The following is a 23,414-nucleotide window of genomic DNA, read 5'->3' on the forward strand; positions in this document are numbered from 1 at the left end:
TGAGCTATTTGGCCGTGGCATAAACAGGACCACTTGTTAGTTCACTGATTTCAGCCCCGAACCTCTCAATTTAAAAAAAAATAATCGCACTGGCAACCATCTGGCGATGCCGCTGAGTAAAATACACTCTCACAAAAAAATGCGTAGAAATGTCTTGCTAAGTGATTCAGGTAGCAGTTGGTGATGCCATTTCATTCAATAAAATGAATTGAGAAGTACATCAATCTCTCCATTTCAGATATGACATTATTGGACAAAAAATGCATTGTATTGTGTGGATTGCCATGCGCATTGTGTATTCTAGTATAGTGAATCGAGGTGCAATCTGGTTTAATTACCATTAATAGGATGATGTGTGTGAGGCCTCTCCATCTCTCCCTCTCAGTTCAGAGTTCTGACTCACTGTGTTTTTATAAGGCGCCCCGGCGTGAGGAGAGGAAGCAGTAAGACACTGCTCGTCAATTCACTTCCACATCAGCAACCCTGAGTGTTTTCACGGATACGCAACCACCGAACAGAGCCTGGCACCACGCTGGCCCAAGCAGTCCAGCTCCATGGGTAGCTAGGCTCTTCTCACGGATGGAGAGGTTAGGCCGGCAACCACAGCATGTTACCCAATCAGCTATCCCTACTATGGAGTCAAACAGGGATTTATTCTGTACATTCCACTACGTAGGGGGTTCTTTCTGTAAATTCCTACTCCTGTACACTGTGGACACCTGTGCCTTTTGCATGTGTCTCTTATCATTGAGGTCACTGGACAACCTTGAAACATCTGCAGACTAACAGACCGTACTCATACAGTAGATGCCGTCATTATATTGTAATCGTTGATCGTGCCCATGACGAGCCCTCTGGCACAGTGGTGTAAAGCCAGAGCATAAGCTCCTGTAGTCATAGGTTAGAGCCCGCTGGATGGCTAAGGGGCATACTGAGACATACAAACAAACATAGCCAGAGGAGAGGCTGCAAGTCTGCAAAAAACAAGGCATTATTGGCTATTCAAATTGTGGGAAAATACACAAATATCAGGAGGTACATTATCTGGAGAGATGTCCTCTCTGCCTCTCAATATAAGGCACCTTGGCAGCACACACCCGGTGCATTACACCTGCTATTATCTCTGTGGCTCTATGGGCCTGAACAGGTCCTTTAGGGCTACACACTCATCTTTATTTACACACCGATCATTGATCTAACAAGCAAGACTTAAAAGCTGGACCCTTTAACTGAGCCTAACACCACCCGCATATAAACACCCACACCCTGCAGTCAAAAGGCACAGCTTATTCCCAACAAAAATATTTGAGCTTTTAGTCTATGAGAGCAAAACTGAACATTGGGTAATTTTCACAGACACAACTTTTTCCCTCTCCAGTATATTTCTGGCAAGCTTGACTGATCTACTTTTCGGACAAGAGGAGTAAGGCCTCTCGCTATTTCCTCACAGCTGTACAGTAGCTAGCTGAGAACGTGTGAGAGAACGGAGAGGTTCCTTCTGCATCCAGCGGAGGAGAGAGGTGGGCGAGAGGAGGAATTGGAGTGGGTGAGGAGGTGGAGGCGTATAGCGTTCGCATCATGCCATAAACCTATTAGCCGTTAAGAAAAGGAAGCCTCAGAATGAGATGCTTTCTGTTCGGCTTAATGTCAAGAGACCCAGAGCCCTTTACCCAGTTATTCAACTGCTTGGATTGACTCCAAACAAACTGGATTGAATGCAGCTGGGAAGAAAACCTCTCTCTTGATACTTAAGTTTCTGTGCGTGGAATGCTTGGCCAATTGAAATTCTATCCAAAGCCCTAGTTCATTGATCTCAATTTTTTTGGGCTTCGGTAAACAGCACATTGTGCGCCTACAAATCAAGTAATGAACACTTAAAAAAAGCAACAGTGGCTGTGGATGATCAAGGTCATGTTGCCTTTAAAATTAAGCAAAGGTACGAGAGGGGAAATGATCATTTTGAGCTCAGCAAACTGTTTTTATTGGTCTGCTTGGAGCGACGGCTTAAGCTGACTGTCCAATGAGGGTAGAGGGGAGGACGGCGGGAGACGGCCAGCACATTAACACCTGATCTAGTGACGGACTATGACTGGCTGACACTAGATTGACCAAAAGGCACGTATCAAGGTGGACTACTGAGTACTGGTCAAAGGTCAAAAGGGACTCATTTGCACTGCCTGTTATAACTAGAGCGTAAGCTGGACCTTGCTACCACAGCACGGTCCATACGCTGCCCACACAATGTCACTGTTAGACTTGGGCAATTGTTTGACTAGAGGCAATTTCTACTAGACCTGTCAATGGACTTACAGCACAGTGTTCTACTTCAGCTGATGGTCCCGACAAGAGGTTGAACGGGACGGGGAGAAGAGCAAAAAAGGGAAGGATTTGATGTCCAGTGTTACCATGGAGATGACACAGCCAGGCAGACAGACAGAGAGACAGATGGACGGAGGGGTGGCAGACAGAGAGACAGACAGACAGGTGGCAGGCAGGTGGGGCGGTCAGTCACCAGAGCCAGAGCAGGCAGTAGTTGGTATAGCTACCTAGCAGAGCCATGAAGCAGATGCAAATGGCGAACAGGGAGCTGAAGCTCAGGCCCACGTCGTCTCGGTAGATGGCCAGCGCCACCTCGCAGTGGTGCCCCCGGTAGCCCTCGGGGCAGTGGCACGTGAACTTGGAGGGCGACTGTGCCACGCAGGTGCCCCGGTGGCACGGCCGACTGGCACACAGGGTGTAGACGCAGAACTTTCCGGTACCGTTCACCTTCACCATGTGGCCAGGGGGACATCTAAAAAAGATGGAAGGAGGAGCAAGAGGAGACAAAGAGAGAGATAAAACAGTGGTTAGATCTCTCCTTTCTGATTTCCTGCTTCTATTTTGGTTCTCCACTGTGTTCTGAGGATAACACAGTGCATTTGTCAAAATCAATGTACAGTATCTCAATGAAATAGTTACTCATGATTTAGACTCTTTTCCATGTTACCTGTATCTTGTTTCTCCTTCTGTGAAACAAATGTTACGGTGTGGTTGCTCTGTGAGTCAGATACGCCCAGACACAGAGACATTGGCGTACACACGTATGATGTGAAACCAGTTGGACTCCTGCAGAACTCACACAGAGCATTAGCCAGGCTGACGAGCAGCAGTGAGGATGAGCAGCCTACAGGCTGTCGAAAAACAACATATCCCTGTGTCTTTCTGCAGCCTCTTGAAATCACCACCATTACCAGGATCAGAGAGAGGAGCTAGAACAGCGGGCCTGAGTCAAATATCTGCCCACACACTGCCTGTCAACATTTGACTCAGGCATGTTTACAGCCAGCCCCGCAGGACTGAGGTGTATCAAAGGGCCAGGTTTTTCCAGGCCCCCTGCACTGTGCCTCTTTGACTGATGGGGGTTGAGGGGATGTGTGTCTAAGATTAAAGGCTGCAAGAGGATGAGCCACTGGCTTCTGAGGCTGTAGTCCTTGGAGAAGACCGAGAGGGCCTCAGTGTGTTTGCATAAGTTATAGAGAGAGATTTGATCATTGTGTCCGATTGTGCGTACCTGCACTCATGGACTCTCCAGAGGTCAACGCAGGTGAAGGGGGGGCTACACTGGTTCCTCTTGCAGGAGTCGGAGGAGCAGCCCACGGAGAGCCCCTGGGAGCTGACCACAGAGACCCCGTCTCTGGACTGGCCATCCAGAGGTACGTATCGACCGTTCAGCCTCAGGTCCCGCATGCAACCTTAAGCGAGAGGAGAGGACAGAATGATAATCAAGCACACACACACACCCCTTACTTTCTTTGCCATGGTCTGACACGCTTACACACTAGTCTTTCAGGGAAAAGGCTTTTAAAGTCCATTTAATAAACACGCACACTGTCTGTTTCTGCCCGAGGCAAAGCTGGCTGACCACCCTTGTATTTGCACATTCTACTGTCTCTCTCCCTGCATGTCACATGCCATATCCACAGCACTGCAGAGCACTGCACTGCACACTCTCATAGCTGTCCTCACACTTTATCCATCTCATACTAACCTCCCCTAGGGCAGCCATCATCCCCTAACTCTAAAGATGCATTTGTGTGAATGATTTATTCACCAGTCATATGAATCATTTATAAATCGGCAATACAATACTTTGTAATCTCACTAAAAAGCGGATAATGAATTGATAAAGCCCCTAATTCTGGCTGCACTTTAGAAAGCTCTGTTCTCCATCTGTCACTAACTGTCTGCCTCGCACGCCCAGCCTAGCCCTTTCCCATCATGCCCCATTCCCTGCAGTCTTCTCACCCTGGAAGCTCTTGTTGGAGCCTGAGGGGAAGGCGTTTCCCAGCATCACCACTGTTGGGTCGGTGATGATCTCTCGGCTCCGGCCTGGAGCCGCGCTGGCCTCCCGTCTGCCCCCGCCCCCATCCAGACGCAGGGTCAGCTCGTTGTCGTGACGATCCATGTAGACCTCGTGCCACTCACCATTGTCCAGGCGATAGGAGGGCAGTGTCAGGTTGTAGTCTCCGTCTCCCAGGTTATAGAAGACAGCCAGTAGGCCCTGGTAGATCTGGAGGAGAGGAGGGAGTTATAGAAGACAGACAGTAGGTCCTGGTAGATCTGGAGGAGAGGAGAGAGTTATAGAAGACAGACAGTAGGTCCTGGTAGATCTGGAGGAGAGGAGAGAGTTATAGAAGACAGACAGTAGGTCCTGGTAGATCTGGAGGAGAGGAGAGCGTTATAGAAGACAGACGGTAAGCCCTGGTAGATCTGGAGGAGAGAGTTATAGAAGACAGACAGTAGGTCCTGGTAGATCTGGAGTCGAGGAGAGAGTTAAAGAAGACAGACAGTAGGTCCTGGTAGATCTGGAGGAGTGGAGAGAGTTATAGAAGACAGACAGTAGGTCCTGGTAGATCTGGAGGAGAGGAGAGAGTTAAAGAAGACAGACAGTAGGTCCTGGTAGATCTGGAGGAGAGGAGAGAGTTATAGAAGACAGACAGTAGGTCCTGGTAGATCTGGAGGAGAGGAGAGAGTTATAGAAGACAGACAGTAGGTCCTAGTAGATCTGGAGGAGAGGAGAGAGTTATAGAAGACAGACAGTAGGTCCTGGTAGATCTGGAGGAGAGGAGAGAGTTATAGAAGACAGACAGTAGGTCCTAGTAGATCTGGAGGAGAGGAGAGAGTTATAGAAGACAGACAGTAGGTCCTAGTAGATCAGAAGGAGAAGGGTAGAAGAGAGAGTCAATACTTTTCATCATTGAAGATTCCAGAGACCCCTCTTAAGTCCAACCCAACAAACCCCTATACACAACAACCAAGAGAGTTAAGATGCAGTATACATGCAGTAAACAAAGCCAATAGCAGTTGGACAATCCACTCAATAAACCAACATAGCTCTTCTGATATACAGGCAGAGGACATGCATGCGAGGGCAGACAAAAGACGGAGATAGAGGGAAGAAAAATGTCAGGAGGAGGATGATTCTGTGACTCTGGGACCATGAGGAAACAGTATAATCACTGAGGGCTGGCTCTGATAGGACCCTGCCACACACTAACTGAATTAAACATAGCTCCCCCGTAATTGGAAACATCAGGGCCTGGGGAATTCAATACGCCTCCATTTATTCAGCAACTCTCTTTTTAACTTTTCCTCTAGAGGGTGGGTCATCTGGGCTCTATGACATTCAATCGCTTTCTGGGCTGCTCACATTTTCAAAGAACTTCTCTAGCATCTACATCTAACTCTGCGTCTCTGTCTCTGCGTCTCTGTCTCTCTCTGTCTCTCTTTCTCTCTTTGTCTCTCTCTCTCTCTCCATATCTCTACCAACCTCTCTCTCAGTCCTTTGGCCTATTCCTATCTTTGTTCTTATCTTCCTCGTTCTCTTTCTCTCTCTCCACTCTGTTTCACAACAACAAGCTCCATTGATCTCAGTCCCAATCTCACTGGTAAATCCTAGCTCAACAAAACAACACGACGAGGCCAACTTTATCTTGTCTTCTTTTTGAAGCTCACCTTTATTACCCGGGATCCACCAAGCCTGACAGTTTTCATTAGAAAGCAGAATATACCAATGAAATGAAACAGACATATTTTTTTATGCAACAAGATTCTCTCTCTCCTCAAATCTTGAAAAGAAAACGATTCCATTTCAGCCTGGCTCGAATGCTAATCACTTGACTTTCAGAGAGCAATATTCATTGGAGACAAACGGTTTATTTGCAGCCAGGCACGCAGATCCAAAATGAGGCGAGTGTTAGTCTACGGGCCATTGATATGGTGAGAAGCAACCTTCATTTCAATAAAAAATACTCTTTCCCGCGAGAGGCTCCCACTGAGCATAATTTGCAAACGCTCCATTTTACTCCACCGCTGATGTCGACGTGAACAGAGGAATGAGACGAGAAAAAAGAGAGGAGATGGGGGCAGAGTTTCTCACGTATACCTCAACCTTTACTCCTCCCCCCAAGCTAAAAGGCTAAAACTGTGAACTGCTCACCTCCCGATACACCACCACATCAGCTGGCTCAGATGCATGAGAAAAAGCAGTGAGCTCCACTAAGATGGCTCCAAGGTCGTTTCCCTGATGAACCATTGCTTATTTCAAGGTTTCCTAATGAACTATTAATTATCTTTAGACCTCAGTGGGATGGCGCTTTTACCAGACTAAGCGATTGCTGCCGAGGCATCTCATGTTCCCCCCCAATTATAGCTGAATGGGAATGTGCTCTGCTTCATGCTCTCTCTCTCTCTCTCTCTCTCTCAGGTGGGAACGGAGGTTCAGGGTGGCTGGCAAATCCATCTACTGCACCCAGCGAGCGCTGCTCTGTCCCCAATCTGCATTAGTCCGTGAATGCTTATGTGAACTCTGTCTTATCACGGCGTACAGTATATTATCTCTACGTCCTTCCAGATCAGCAGCCTCTTTATTACTTTCAAAAGCGTTCTATATAAACCCCAGCTGGCTGAAGGATGTAGCTCACTCATTAGACAGTACTATTGATCCATGCTACCTACCCATTCACACACAGTGTGTAGGCAGAGAGAGAGAAAGCCATACAGCTGTCAGACAATCAGAAACGTTTCTGATCTTGGATACACGTGGGATTCAGTGCATCTCTCATAATCTAAGGCAACAAGGCGTAGGGAGAGAGGGCAGAGGACATATGACCGGTACAATATGCTCCTGAGTCTATATTCAGGCTACCAGACAAGGAGTATTAATTGAGAGGAGGGCTTTTGCTCAAGGCTTCTCCTCCTCTTTGTTTTATTGGTGTTAGCAATGTCAAAATGGCAACTATCACCCCTGGTGTCTTGCTATGCCATCACCAGGGCTAGAAGTGACAGTTAATGCTAGCCTACCTACTGGGCAGTGGGTCCCCTTACATATCAGAGATGCCTCTCTCCCAAGAAACCCCAGGAGCTTCCATCCCTCCATCAGGACGGAGGACGCGAAAAAGACAGAGGGAATGAAAAAGGAAGTGGGCTACCACTGTGAGGCTTCAACCACACGGGGTCACACTGTGATCTGCGCCAATGCAATCTCTAACCTGCCACTCCAGAGGGAGCAGCACATCCCAGCGCTCTCCTCGCGCCAGTCTGATAGCACACAGATAACTGAACCAGTGGCGATTTATAAAGGAGAGCGGCGAGAAAAACTAAAAAGCTGCAATCAGCAATCTCAACACGTCACCGTGAGGCAGGTGCAAAAAAAAAAGAAAAGAAGAAGAAGCTATTTTTCCTAAAAACAAGGAGTCCTTGGAGTGTGAGGCGCATCTCAAGCTCCTTCTGAAAGCCTACGCTCAGCCAAGAGACGCTCAGCCAAGAGAAACTCATGAGAGTGTAGGGCTGATTACAAGCAAACACCGCGCTATAACGTTGCACTTCTGTTTAGGGGTTAATGTCGGAGGAGGTTTGCCAAATTGGTGCATTTCACACTGGCTGCACACGGAACACGCCTGACATTTATGTTCCTGTGATGAATCCACTCCCCACGTTGTGGCATTGTAGCAAAGATATGTGGATGATGGAGAAGGTTAGGGGGATGAGAGAAAATGTTGTAAAAACAGCAGCATACATAACGGATGACACTAATGTTATGATTGACCTGAATCACGCCGTTGGGATGATGAGAGACATTTTATGGGCACATGAAAGCATATTATGAGCTCCCATGGTTCGGGAGAAACAGAGATTTAAAGAAAAAATGGGTGAGTCGAGAGAAGATATAAAGAGAAAGACAAACGGGTGCGTCAAGAGAAGATATAAAGAGAGCGAGAGAGAGAGAGAGAGAGACACACACAGAAAGCTCAGTCTCACCTCTAAGCGCAGGTATTCACTCTGTTCCTTCGACAGTAGGCTGAGGATGGCACTACCATGTTTGCGGGTCCGGACCAGAACCTGTACCTGGGTCCGCCGGGCTGGCAGAGGAGATGCCAACTGGTAATGAACATGACTCCGCCCATCAAAGGAATACTCTGGAACTTCTGCCAACAAAACACAAGACAATGTGTTAGCTAGACATCCCACCATCAACACAGTACATACTGTATACTGTAGGAGTCTGAACTGACATTCACCCAGAGTGAATTCAAGAGATACACATACTCTACTGCGTCCATTCACAATACTGTTAGCCCGATGATGCCTTCCCACGCCTTAAACTTAGATCAAACACGTGCCCAAGCATTTCTTTCATCTTCCATTTGACCACCAGTGAATTAGGCCTCCAATTAGTCCTCCCACATCAAACACACACACAAACACACACACAAGACAGTTTCTATCTACAAGCCATCAGACTTCTGAACACTTGAACTGGACTGACCACCTGCTCTGATTCTCTGCACCTCAGCACAGATGCACACACACACACACACACACACACACACACACACACACACACACACACACACACACACACACACACACACACACACACACACACACACACACACACACACACACACACACACACACACACACACACACACACACACACACACACACACACACACACACACACACACACACACACACCACAACTGTATTATCATTGCAAAACACTGCACAATTTAAACACTTCTCCCACAATCATCCCTTCCCCAAAGCAAGTGTAAATATTGGACTATAAATTGTGCCTTCCTGTATTATACTTATACTAAAATGTCTATTCTACTGAGCCATTTTCTTTATGTTCCTATTCTTATCTTTTATTATTTCTTATTGATGTTGTTTATTGTCAAGAAGGAACCTGCAAGCAAGCATTTCATTAGACCATGTGTATCCTGTACATACGACTAATGAGAGTTGAAACAGACACACACACACCTTCCCCATGATAGCTATCTGACTGCACCCAGGCACTCATTAACACATTTGATCTCATTAACATTCATTTCATCTAATCGAACAAATCCAAATCATCAATGCCCTCACGCATGCCCTCCAAACAAGCACTCATCGCATACAGTACATGTTGGGCTCGGTGCTGGCATTGAGGTACGCACCCTGCTCACACTGATTCCCAGTGTACCCCGGTATGCACTGGCAGCTGAAGGAGCCCCACTCTCCATGGCAGCGACCCCTAGGGCCACAGGAGGGGATGCCCACGTTGACACAGCTCCCATCCGTAGTCAGACAGCCTGGGGAGCTGCCCACAGAGTCCGCTGGAGTGCCCAAGTCATAGAACTGTGTAGGGGGGAGAGATGGAGAGAGGACCGAGATGGAGAGGGGGAGTAGGATATGTACGCCAGAGGGAGAAAGATAGAAAAGGTAGTGTAAGATAGAAATGGGAGAGAGCAGTAGACAGGTAAAAAAAGGGAGGCACGGAGATAGATACAAGTGAGAGAAGGAGATGGATAGAGAGAGGGAAAGAGAGAACGAAAGAACAATTGTTAGTTTTCCAAAAAACTGAGTGCAAAGGTCACCGAAACTTGAGATTTCACCTCAGCACCTTTATGTATTCACCTTTCATGCAATTTCTTGGAATGTAAATGGCTGGGTTTTCATAGGATCAAACCAATCTACAGGGACACAACGGAGCTGGCGGAGGGCAATGCTGTGAAAGGACAGGAAAACCTTGAAATCTTAAGTCCTGCTCACAATAGCATATCATAAAGGACATTAATATGTCCAATCTCCCCATTTCTGAGTTACCACCGTTCAGCGGAGCTGGCTGCTCGCTAGCCGTTGAGCCAATGTGCAGCAAGGTACAAATTGGTTCTGACCTCACCATAGAGCTGGGCACTTTAAGTCTGATCCTTCTCAAGATGGAGCTCGATACTGATTTCCAGAGAGTTACTACGCACACTCAAAGATCCAAAATCCATCGCGGTGTGTATGTGAGTACGTGTGCAGGTTTGTGTTTGTTGATGTGTGTGAGATGCCAATCATGATCAAATCTTTCACCAAACATAACTAGCAGACTTTCCCAGTCATGAGTACCCGTCTCTGCCTCACTCGGAGATGGATAGAGAGAGTGGAACAGAGTTGGATAGATGCTGAAGATTTGTTGGCCCCATTGGGCCACCCAAATGAAAAATGTATGCTTGCATGAATGTTAGTCACTTTAAGTAAACGCATCTGCTAAATGGCAAATGTTACATGCAATGTTTTCACAAGTTGCTTTATAAAGAAAATAGTGTTTTTTCTTTTTCTTCATATTCATTTTACTGATCATTACATTTTTTTTTAAATGAAAACCATTATTGCATGGTTGCAGAGCCATAGTATAGTTAATCTGTCCCAGAGAGCAGGAGAGATACAAACAAATAGAGAGAGAGAGAAGCGACGACAGAGAGTAACATAAATCAACTGTGACAGGGTGGGAAGATGTACAGTAGATTCAGAATAGAAAAACTATTGAAGTCGAAAAATCCGCCCATTCCCTTCTCTTGCCCAAACATTCACCCCGACCTCACGCTTGAACAGGTTCAATGTCACAGACATCCTCCTCCTTTCCTCCTGTCTTCCCCTCTCTCTCACATGTTCCACCCACGCCCCCAGTGGTTTTCCACTCTACAATAAGAGATCTATGAATATTGTATCGAACCTCAGCCCTACGTTTCGTAGCCAGCGGGTGAGCAGGAGAGTGTTTTAGTGTCAACTACCTTTAGTTCCAAGTGTCACACAGTGTCATGAAGTAACATGGGCTGAGGGACCGCTGTCCTCGCCGTGACGACTGTTGCCACAGTGGCATAGCTACCAGATATGCGCTGAATCTCGAAGCGTACCTTTTCGATACCGGCGTTGTTGTGACAACGTCCCTGAGGAAGGTGTGAACGTGTTTTGAAAGCACTTATGCGAGATGCTGTATGCAGTTTTACAACAACATGCCGCCTCTGCGGTAAAAGTGGAAGTGGTGTAAAGACAACACTTTACGACTCTTTACAATGGAGGCGTCATGTGTTGTATACGAACTAAATCGCTTCCCATGGCTATTCATGGCGCGTGACGATTGGGAAGAAATACATTGTAGCGAGTGTTACCTTGCTGTCGACAATGAGGTTCCGGATACAGCCGGTAAAGTGCTTGTGTTGTAACTGTGGGTAGACATAGGGCAGGTTCTCATTGACTCCACCCAGCTGTAACACCTGGGTCCCATTCAGGTGCCTGGGGAAGAAATAAACATCACTGTCAGTACATCTTTTCATACACCTATCCATCCCTATTTTCTACTGCAGTACTTTTTCAACCCGTCATACATAGCCTTGTCCCCCACCAATCTGGTGTTCTGACTTTGACTATGTGAAAGGTGTGTATTCTGTATAAAGGAGAAGAGAAAGAGAGACACTGAGACAGAGAGAGAGAGACAGATAGCCAGAGAGCGAGAATGAGAGAAAGAAAGAGCGCGAGAGAGAGAAAGAAAGAAAAAGAGTGAGAAAAAGAAAGACAGAGAGATAAAGGGAGAGAGAAAGAGAGAAATAAAGAAAGAGTGTGAGAGCAACAAAGACAGACGCAAATAGAGAGAGAGAGAGAGAGGGGGGGGGTGAGTATGCTACCTGTCCAGGTTGGGTGTGACTCCAGTGACCTCACAGGACGAGTGGTCCTCTGTGGTCAGCCAGCTGCCCACTCCCTCCATCTCCATGACGGTGGCCCCGGCACAGCGGTCCAGTGTGAAGCGTACCTCCTAAAGGAGCACATCAGGAATGTAAGGACATCCAGATTATCAGGACAACAGGAATATCAGCACATCAGGAATATAAAGCCACCAGGAATATCAGGACATCAGACAATATCAGGACATCAGATAATATCAGGAATATCAGGACATCAGGAATATCAGGATATCAGGAATATCAGCACATACAGTGGCTTGCAAAAGTATTCACCCCCTTGACATTTTTCCTATTCACAACCTGGAATTAAAATCTTTTTTTTGTGGGTTTGTATCATTTGATTTGCACAACATGCCTACCACTTTGAAGATACAAAATATTTTTTATTGTGAAACAAACAAGAAATAACACCAAAAAAAGAAAACCTGAACGTGTATAACTATTCACCCCCCAAAGTCAATACATTGTAGAGCAACCTTTTGCAGCAATTACAGCTGCAAGACTCTTGGAGAATGTCTCTATAAGCTTGGCACATCTAGCCACTGGGATTTTTGCCCATTATTCAAGGCAAAACTGCTCCAGCTCCTTCAAGTTGGATGGGTTCCGCTGGTGTACAGCAATCTTTAAGTCATACCACTGATTCTCAATTGAATTGAGGTCTGGGCTTTGACTAGGCCATTCCAAGACATTGAAATGTTTCCCCTTAAACCACTCGAGTGTTGCTTTAGCAGTATGCTTAGGGTTATTGTCCTGCTGGAAGGTGAATCTCTGTCCCAGTCTCAAATCTCTGGAAGACTGAAACAGGTTTCCCTCAAGAAATCACCTGTATTTTAGAGCCATCCTTCATTCCTTCAATTCTGACCAGTTTTCCAGTCCCTGCCAATGAAAAACATCCACACAGCATGATGCTGCAACCACCATGCTTCACTGTGGGGATGGTGTTCTCGGGGTGATGAAAGGTGTTGGGTTTGCACCAGACATAGCATTTTCCTTGATGCCCAAAAAGCAAAATTTTATTCTCATCTGACCAGAGTACCTTCTTCCATATGTTTGGGGAGTCTCCCACGTGCCTTTTGGCGAACACCAAACGTGTTTGCTTATCTTTTTCTTTAAGCAATGGCTTTTTACTGGCCACTCTTCCGTAAAGCCCAGCTCTGTGGAGTGCACAGCTTAAAGTGGTCCTATGGACAGATACTCTAATCTCCTCTGTGGAGCTTTGCAGCTCCTTCAGGGTTATCTTTGGTCTCTTTGTTGCCTCTCATATTAATGCCCTCCTTGCTTGGTCCGTGAGTTTTGGTGGGCGGCCCTCTCTTGGCAGGATTGTTGTGATGCCATATTCTTAAAAACATTTAATAATGGATTTAATGGTGCTCCGTGGGATGTTCAAAGTTTCTGATATTTTTTTATAACTCAACCCTGATCTGTACTTCTCCACAACTTTGTCCCTGGCCTGTTTGGAGATCTCCTTGGTCTTCATGGTGCCGCTTGCTTGGTGGTGCCCCTTGCTTAGGTGTGTTGCAGACTCTGGGGCCTTTCAGAACAGGTGTATATATATACTGAGATCATGTGACAGATCATGTGACAGTTAGATTGCACACAGGTGGACTTTATTGAACTAATTATGTGACTTCTGAAGGTAATTGGTTGCAACAGATCTTATTTAGGGGCTTCATAGCAAAGGGGCTGAATACACGCAACACTTTTCCTTTTTTTTTCCATTTCACTTCACCAATTTTTGGACTATTTTGTGTACATTCATACCATGAAATCCAATTAAAAATCTATTTAAATTACAGGTTGTAACGCAACAAAATAGGAAAAACGCTAAGGGGGATGAGTACTTTTGCAAGGCACTGTAAGGAATATTAGGACATCCAGATGATCAGGACATCAGTAATATCAGCACATCAGGAATATCAGGACATCAGATAATATCAGCACATGAGGAATATCAGGACATTAGATAATATCAGGACATCAGGAATATAAGCACATCAGGAATATTAGGACATCCAGATGATCAGGACATCAGGAATATCAGGACATCAGATAATATCAGGACATCTAGAATATCAGGACATCCGGAATAGCAGGACATCAGGAAAATCAACACATCAGATACTGGCTGGCCCACCAGTCTAATATGAGCTCCATTACTGCCAGTAATACCTTTCTGAAATCTGTATTACATCTATTTGTATCTATTCTATTGCAAGAACTAACTTACCATACAAATGTGAGAATCTAATTTGCTTCTAAGAGGTCCTATTGAATATCTACTCAATAACAGTTTATGGACTCAACAAGCATATTACACTAGTTATTTCATAGCAAACATGCAGTTTGTAAATGGCATACAAATACTATTATAGCGTTTGTATGACACTGTTTATATAATACATTGACCATTTCACGAATAACCCTGAGGCTGATTTTCAGACCTGGTCGATTAACAAAGTTGTTGTTAGTGCAGTCATACAGCCAAAGCGGCCATACACAGCTAGTGCGAAATATCTAATATTAAAGAAGTCTCAAGCTATTGCTCACCTGAGGTAGAGTACGTTATGATAAGCTGCAGACCACACTATCTACCAAGAGAGTTCTCATCTATATCATTCGTGGCCGTCTATGTACCAGCACAGACCGATGCAGGCCCTAAAACTGCACTCAACCAACTCTATAAGGCCAAAAGCAAAGAAGAAAATGCTCAACCAGAAGTGGCGCTCCTAGAGGCCAGGGACTTTAATGCATGCAAACTTAAATCGGTTTTACCTCATTTCTACCATCATGTCACATGTGCAACCATAGGAAAAAAACTATAGACCACCTTTACTCCACACACACAGATGCATACAAAGCTCTCCCCCACCCTTAATTTGGCAAATCGACCACAATTCTATCCTCTTGATTCTTGCTTACAAGCAAAAACTAAAGCAGGAAGTACCAGTGACTCGCTTAATACGGAAGTGGTCAGATGACGTGTGACGTGGATGCTACGCTTCAGGACTGTTTAGCTAGCACAGACTGGAATATGTTCCGGGATTCATCCAATGTAATTGAGGAGTATACCACATCAGTCATTGGCTTCATCAATAAGTGCATCGACGCCGTCGTCCCCACAGTGACCGTACGTACATATCCCAACCAGAAGTCATGGATTACAGGCAATATCCGCATCGAGCCAAAGGCTAGAGCTGCAGCTTTCAAATAGCGGGACACTAATTCGTACGCTAATAAGAAATCCCGCTATACCCTCAGACGAACCATCCAACAAGCAAAGCGTCAATACAGGATTAAGATTGATTCCTACTACACCGGCTCTGACACTTGTCGGATGTGGCAGGGCTTGAAAACTATTACGGGCTACAAAGGGAAACCCAGACGCGAGCTGTCCAGTGACGTGAGCCTACCAGACGAGCTAAATGCCTTTTATGCTCGCTTCGAGGCAAGCAACACTGAAGCATGCACAAGAGCACCAGCTGTTTTGGACGACTGTGTGATAAAGCTCTCGATAGCTGATGTGAGCAAAACCTTTAAACAGCTCAACATTCACAAAGACTTGGGGCAAGACGGACTACCAGGACGTGTACTCAAAGCATGCACGGACCAACTGGCAAGTGACTTCACTGACATTTTCAACCTCTCCCTGACCAAGTCTGTAATACCTACATGTTTTAACCTGTTGGGGATGGGGGCGCTGTTTAGACTATTTATGCTAATTTGGCTAATTTTTTAAACGGCTTCCCACAAAATCCTTGATCGTACAATATGCATATTATTATTATTATTGGATAGAAAACAGTCTATAGTTTCTATAGGAGTTGAAATTTTGTCTCTAAGTGGAACAGAGCCCATTCTACAGCAATTTCCCTGACATGGAGTCAGATTTGAGAAATGTTGGCCACTCTTCTGAAGTCATTTAAAAGGGCACTGTCGTTGCTATGACTATACGGACACTTCTTACGTCTTCCCCTGGATGCCTTTACGTGATGACGATTCCAACGGGGTCGATTGCGCGTTCACAGGCCCTACAAATGAAAAAACCCTGAAGCTAGTCATTCTTTGGGAGCTGCGTCATGAGCCTAGAGGACACCGGCGCGCACCTGTTCCAAGCGTTAGTTTAGCCTGTTATATTTCTCCGGTCATCTTTTCACTCGTTATAGGAGTTAAAAACATCATAAGGTAGTTAATTTAAAGCGTTTTATAGCAATTTATATCCGTTTAGTGCGATTTTGGGACATTTATTTTTGCAACGATGTGAAAAGTTGGGCACGCTTTTCAGTTCATCCCGAACTCAGTTGACATTTCCACATGGCAAGAGGACAGCTTTCCACCAAAAGACGATTTCTCCCAAGAAAGGATCCTTTGCCCAAGATACTGATGGAAGAACAGCTCAAGGTAGGACATTTTTATTATGATAAATCGTGTTTCTGTCGAAACATTTTAGTGGCTTAGGACGCCATGTTTTTTGACGTAGCTTCGCTTGGCGCAAACTGTATTGAAAAGTAAGGATAAATTAAAAAATGTAATAACGCAATTGTATTAAGAATTAAATTGTCTATCAATCCCTGTCCACCCTATATTTTTTAGTCACGTTTATGAGTATTTATGTATAAGAGTAGATCACTGTCTAAGTGGCGCAAGGACATTTTCTGACCAGCTGAGCTACATTTCACATTGTCTAACCATGATTTTGGTGGCTAAATATAAACATTTTCGATCAAACTCTATATGGATTGTGTAATATGATGTTACAGGAGTGTCATCTGAAGAATTCTGAGAAGGTTAGTGAAAAAATTAATATGTTTTTGGCGATGTTGACGTTATCGCCCACTTTGGCTAGAATCAATGCTGGGCTGCTATGTGCTATGTGCTATGCTAATATAACGATTTATTGTGTTTTCGCTGTAAGACACTTAGAAAATCTGAAATATTGTCTGTATTCACAGGATCTGTGTCTTTCGATTCGTGTATGCTGTGTATTTTTACGAAATGTTTGATGATTAGTAGTTAGGTAAACACGTTGCTCATTGTAATTATTCTAGTCCATTTGTGATGGTGGGTGCAATTGTAAACTATGCCATCTACCTGAAATATGCACTTTTTTCTAACAAAACCTATCCCATACCATAAATATGTTATCAGACTGTCATCTAATGAGTTTTTTTGTTGGTTAGGGGCTATAAATATCTTAGTTTAGCCGAATTGGTGATGGCTACTGGTGTTGGTGGACAAATAAAAGATGGTGGATTATGCTAATGTGTTTTTAGGTAATAGATGTACATCTTTACATATTGTGTCTTCCCTGTAAAACATTTTAAAAATCGGAAATGTTGACTGGATTCACAAGATCTGTGTCTTTCATTAGCTGTATTGGACTTTAATGTGTGAAAGTTAAATATTTTAAAAAAATATTTTTTTTGAATTTCGCGGCACTGGTTTTTCAGTGGGGGGGGGGGGGGTGTGCCGCTAGCGCCACGCTGATCCTAGACAGGTTAAGCAGACCACCATAGTCCCTGTGCCAAAGGAAGCGAAGGTAACCTGCCTAAATGATTACCGCCCCGTAGCACTCACATCGGTAGCCATGAAGTGCTTTGAAAGGCTGGTCATGGCTTACATCAACAGCATCCTCCTGGATACCCTAGACCCACTCCAATTCACATACCGCCCCAACAGATCCACAGATTACGCAATCTCAATCGCACTCCACACTGCCCTTTCTCACCTGGACAAAAGGAACACCTACGCATGTGAGAATGCTGTTCATTGACTACAGCTCAGCGTTCAACACCATAGTGCCCACAAAGATCATCACTAAGCTAAGGACCCTGGGACTAAACACCTCCCTCTGCAACTGGATCCTGGAGTTCCTGACGGGCCGCCCCCAGTTGGTAAGGGTAGGCCTGATCACCGACAACGATGAGACTACCTATAGGGAGAAGGTCTCCCTCAATGTGAGCAAGAAAAATGAGCTGATTGTGGACTACCGTAAAAGGTGGGCTGAACAGGCCCCCATTAACATAGACGGGGCTGTAGTGAAGCGGGTCGAGAGTTTCAAATTCCTTGGTGTCCACATCACCAACTAACTATCATGGTCCAAACACACCAAGACAGTCATGAAGCGGGCACGACAACACCTTATCCCCCTCAGGAGACTGAAAAGATTTGGTCCCCAGACCCCAGACCCTCAAAAAGTTATACAGCTGCACCATCGAGAGCATCCTGACCGGTTGCATCACCGCCTGGTATGACAACTGCTCGGCATCTGACCGTAAGGCGCTACAGAGGATAGTGCGTACGGCCCAGTACATCACTGGGGCTAAGCTTCCTGCCATCCAGAACCTATATAATAGGCGGTGTCAGAGGAAAGCCCCAAGAATTGTCAGACTCCAGTCACCCAAGTCATAGACTGTTTTCTCCGCTACCGCATGGCAAGCGGTACCGGAGCGGCAAATCTAGGACCAAAAGACTCTTTAATAACAGATTCTAACCTCAAGCTATAAGACTGCTGAACAATTCATCAAATGGCCACCGGACTATTTCCCATTGAGATCCCCCCCCCCTCCATTTGTTTTGTACACTGCTGTTACTCGCTGTTTATTATCTATGCATAGTCACTCCTACCTACATGTACAAATGACCTAGACTAACCTGTACCCCTGCACATTGACTCGGTACCGGTACCCCCTGTATATAGCCTCCTTATTGTTATTTGTTGTGCCTTACTGTTATTTCATTGTATTTTATTTTTATTACTTTTTACTTTGTTTATTTGGTAAATATTTTCTTACCTTTTCTTGAACTGCACTGTAGGTTAAGTAAGCATTTCACGGTAAGGTCTGCACTTGTTGTATTCGGCACATGTGACAAATAAAGTTTGATTTGATTTGATCTGCACTGAGTCCAAACCACTCAAAGCCGCCTACTTCTCCAGACTATGCACTGAAAATAGGACTAGTCTAGCAGACACCACCTGTTTGCATTAAACTTCCCCAGAGTTCTATAAGAATGAACAGCATATGGCTAGTGTCGGGGGAGATGTGTGCATGTCTGTGTTTGTCTATGTGTGTGTGTATGTTTGGTGGGGGGTGGGTGGGGGGGGGTTGGGGTCCCCTGGGTTGGTATATGCTTGGCAGCAGCTCAGACTTCAGACACCCACCTTACTGTTGCTCCTCACGTCCAGACGGTGCCACCGTCTGTCCGCCACATTTACGTTGCCTGGCAACTGCAGGACCAGTGTGCCCGAGCCATGGTTCATCTTGAGTGTGGGAGTGCCATCGATCAGCTCTGAGGGAGAGACAAAGATAGAGAGAGAGAGAGAGAGAGGACACTGACATGAGGTCACACATGGTGGTCACATCCCCAGGGTCTCCTGATGACCATCAACCCCCCCCACATACTCTCAATGCCAGGGAGGATCAGATACAACCACACACAGACCACTTTATCCTGAGGCCATCACTTCTGTACCCCATTGAATCTGATCACTGCGACACACCAAGAACAAGCAATCACAGGGAAGCACAGTCAACTAATAAACGCCAACTGATCATTCTGTAAGAGTGATCTGTGTTCACCCAACCCTAGTCTAAAGTGAAAACAGGCCCCACCTCAATGCTTTCAGCAGTCTGTTCAGAAAGATGGCGTACTTAAAATGACATTACATCTAATAACCTGGGCCAGTATTAGAAAATGAAAAACAACAACAGTAAAAGGTGCATAGCTAATAGTAAACCAGTTAAATATAACTAACAGTCAGACGTCATCACTCTTACTGACACTTGTGGCTGCTTTGCATGATGTATTGTTGTCTCTACCTTCTTGCCCCTTGTGCTGTTGACTTTGCCCCATGAATGTTTGTACCATGTTTTGTTTGCTGCTACCATGTTGTGTTGCTGCCATGTTGTTGCCATGTTTTGTTGCTACCATGCTGTGTTGTCATGTGTGGCTGCCTTGCAATGCTGTTGTCTTAGGTCTCTCATTACGTAGTGTTGTGTTGTCTCTCTTGTCGTGATGTGTGTTTTGTCCTATATTTATTTAAACATTTTAATCCTAGCCCCCATTCCCGCAGGAGGCCTTTTGCCTTTTGGTAGGCCATCATTGTAAGTAAGAATGTGTTCTTAACTGACTTGCCTAGTTAAATAAAGGTTAAATAAAAATTAAGAAAAATGCTCACTTCACAATAAGGATTACAACAGTGCCTGGTGCTATGTAACCCCCCCCCCCCCATAAGACAATAAACATATTAAAAAGTTATTCTATTTTCTGACTTAGTCAAATGGGAAATTAAAAATTAATGAACCAGTTAAGACTCATTGTATGCGTTATACCATTTGCACAGGATTGTGGGTAAACAACATGTCAACCAACCACTGTTTCTCCATAAATCAACATGACATCCACAGTCGAAGTGTTCAGGAGAGAACAGCGCTGTAAATGTAAACGTTGCTCCACGTTGCTCTATTTCCTGGGCTCGCAAATGCTCTGTTTTCAACAGAGAGGGTTATTCTCCCTCTTCTCTAGGTCTTTATCTTTACCTTCTCTGACGCCCTGCCTCTCTCCATGACACTCACTCTATCTGGCTTGTCATGTCTTTCTCTTTTATACCCCCAACCTTTTCTCTCTCTCTCTTTCTCCCTCTCCCGCCTGTCTCTCTGCAGTGTTCTCACAGTGGATTCCCAGAAGGCAACCTGTGCTCAGACAGAGATAACTTTGAGCTAGCAGTAAGTCACTGATGTACAGAGCCCAGCCTAAGCCGGAGTGAAAAGCCCTTTTCATTTGAAAGGCCCACAGTGGCCACCACCCTCAGGCAGGAGATTGACACTGTCCCACAGGCTATCTGCGTCTGACGAGGGTCCCCGACCCTCCTTGTTGGGACTGACGTGACATTTCAGGAGAAAAGAGGTGACAGGTGTGGTGGAGGCTTGGTTGAGATGAAAAAAGAGAGGGAAGGAGAGGAGAGTGGTGCTGAGTGCCTGAGAGGAGAACTTCCACACACATGGACAGGCTGGGCTGTGTTGGTCAGGCAGGTTGCTAGTTCGAATCCCCGAGCTGACAAGGTTAAAAAAAATGATGTCGTTCTGCCCCTTAACTGTTCCTAGGCCTTCATTGTAAATAAGAATTTGTTCTTAACTGACTTGCCTAGTTTAACAAATAGAAGGTGTGGGAAGACAGGCCAAATGGGCTTTATGTTGTGCCATATCAAATGATCTTGGATAGGGAGAGTATGCCCGGGTGTCCTCAGGTTACGACAAGATTTTGCTCTTAAACTCATGTTGGCGGACTTCTCCCCTCCTCATCCCTTATTCATCATGGTCTCCTCCTCGACATCCCTGCAGATTAATCTTCCCTGTCGAGCGTCTTAGTGAGGGGGAAGCCAGAGGGTCTCAGCCCGCATAGCATGGCCCCCATAGCATGGCGCTTACATTTGAAAAATTGCTCTTCTGAAGGCCTGAAGGGGATATGTTTGAGGCAGGGACCATATGGACTGCATAAACAGCATTACAAATCACTCTGTATATACAAATCAGCAGCCCAGCAAGAGAGAAAGAGAGTCTGTGACTGTGGTGCCTTTAATATAAATTGACTGTCAGCAAACACCCCCATGCCCCCAGGAAACAGGACCTAAACTTTAAAGCGATATTTGAAACGGGTGCAGCGCTAAAAGACTGTGAAACAGGTTTCTGCAAATTGACCGTAATGTGTGCGTCACACTCAGTGTGTAACTGTATCTCTCTGCTCGCTTTCATCTGCCAGATGTTGTGTCTGCACGTGTGTGTGTGTGTGTGTGTGTGTTTTTAGTCAGCCTGTTTCTCAGTTCTTTCTGAGACCACCAACACTAGTACCGCATAAAGCAAAAAATCAAAAAAAGTAAAATACAAAATGCCTGAGATGGTTACATTCAGCCGGATATTATGATTCTATATTGCAGAAAAATGCAATAACCTTGCCTGTTATAAATTGGCTTATATGCTGCCGGCAAATGACCATTACATTCATTGACTTTCCATTCCATTACTCAATCTTTTTTTTTTTTTTACATCTGGCTTTTGAGTTGCATTTATTAAGATAATTTGAATTCCACATATTAAAAGCATGATAAATAGGCTGCCGTCAGGTCAGAATGAGACAAAGTGAGTGATGACATTTTTTCTGCTCTATCCTTGGAGCTGGATGCAACTCTTGGCAACGATGTGTAAACTGGATCCCCAGCCGAGCCCTGAGAGCCTGTTTTCCATTCTGTAGGAGTCCGTAATCACCCAAATTTAATTTGTCCGGTTAATTTGTCTATTGATTGGACAAGCTCAGCCCCATGGTTCGTACCCTTGAGAAGGGAGCGTTCACAATAATGAGACTCATTTAACAATGATCTCACTGGACGTAATCGTGTTCCCGTGTACCAGTCAGATTAATAGACCTAGAGGTCAATGGTCAAAGTCAGGAGACAGCACAGATAGGGTCTAGATCTCTGGCGTGATTTAGAGAGAAATATAACACAGATTACATTTAGAGGTGAGGACAGACCAATGGAAACTCTAAAATATTCCATATGCCCTTTCAAACCTACACTATACACAACCATAACTCAATATAATGCTTTCAGTATGAAGCACATAGTGGTTGTAATCTGACCCACATCAGATGGGGACAAAGGACTATGAGCCATGGAAAAGTTAACAAGCAGAACCAAAGACTCCCTTCCTCCGTGGTAGAGCAACATCCAGTTCCCTGTTCGGCCCAGAACAAATCACCTCAGACCTGTCCGGTAATCTCATACACCACACAGGCTCAAGCTGGGCAGTAACAGACACTGGCGGCATCCCAAATAGTTCCCTATTCAATTTATAGTGCACTACTTTGTGGTCAATAGTAGTGCTGTAAAGGGAATAGGTTCCTGGTCAAGTAGTGCACTTCAAAGGGAATAGGATGCCATTCTCCCTGAACCCGGACTGCTCAATGTCAGTTCTGGAGGGCAGAACCACTTCTGGTTTTCATCCTATTCTTCCAATCAGGGACTCATTCAGACCTGGAACACCAGGTGAGTGCAATTAACTACCAGGTAGAAATAAAAAACAGAAGTGTTTCGGCCCTCCAGGACCGGAATTGAACAGACCTGCTTTAAAAGTAGACTATTTTCCATTCTGGCTCAGTGGGCTACCACTTAAAAGGCCCAGTGCATTCAAAATTATGTTTTTCTTGTGCTTTGTATCATATTGTGCAACAGCTGATGAAGCTAACACTGTAAACGTGATAGTTGTAAACGTGATAATTGTTATTTCCTAATAGTTGCTGGTTGAAAATACAATCTACAATGGACCTTCTAATCAGCATTTTTTGCATGGGTGGAGTTTTGGCTTGCCTGGTGACATCACCAGG

At 45.1% G+C, this 23,414-nt stretch overlaps 1 protein-coding gene across 1 annotated transcript in view; it reads right to left on the reverse strand.

Annotated features, from left to right (window-relative positions):
• Window positions 1-23,414, reverse strand: part of LOC129854046 (neural-cadherin-like) — a 197,636-nt gene that overhangs the window by 8,134 nt on the left and 166,088 nt on the right. The window contains exons 24-31 of the mRNA XM_055920669.1: window positions 19,198-19,325; window positions 11,982-12,109; window positions 11,469-11,592; window positions 9,489-9,669; window positions 8,299-8,465; window positions 4,285-4,549; window positions 3,551-3,731; window positions 2,547-2,791 (exon numbers count right to left, since the gene is read on the reverse strand). Of these exons, the coding sequence (XP_055776644.1) occupies window positions 2,547-2,791; window positions 3,551-3,731; window positions 4,285-4,549; window positions 8,299-8,465; window positions 9,489-9,669; window positions 11,469-11,592; window positions 11,982-12,109; window positions 19,198-19,325 (1,419 nt within the window). The remainder of the gene's footprint in view (window positions 1-2,546; window positions 2,792-3,550; window positions 3,732-4,284; window positions 4,550-8,298; window positions 8,466-9,488; window positions 9,670-11,468; window positions 11,593-11,981; window positions 12,110-19,197; window positions 19,326-23,414) is intronic.

Source organism: Salvelinus fontinalis, chromosome 4, assembly GCF_029448725.1.
Source record: "Salvelinus fontinalis isolate EN_2023a chromosome 4, ASM2944872v1, whole genome shotgun sequence".
Taxonomy (NCBI): Eukaryota; Metazoa; Chordata; class Actinopteri; order Salmoniformes; family Salmonidae; genus Salvelinus; species Salvelinus fontinalis.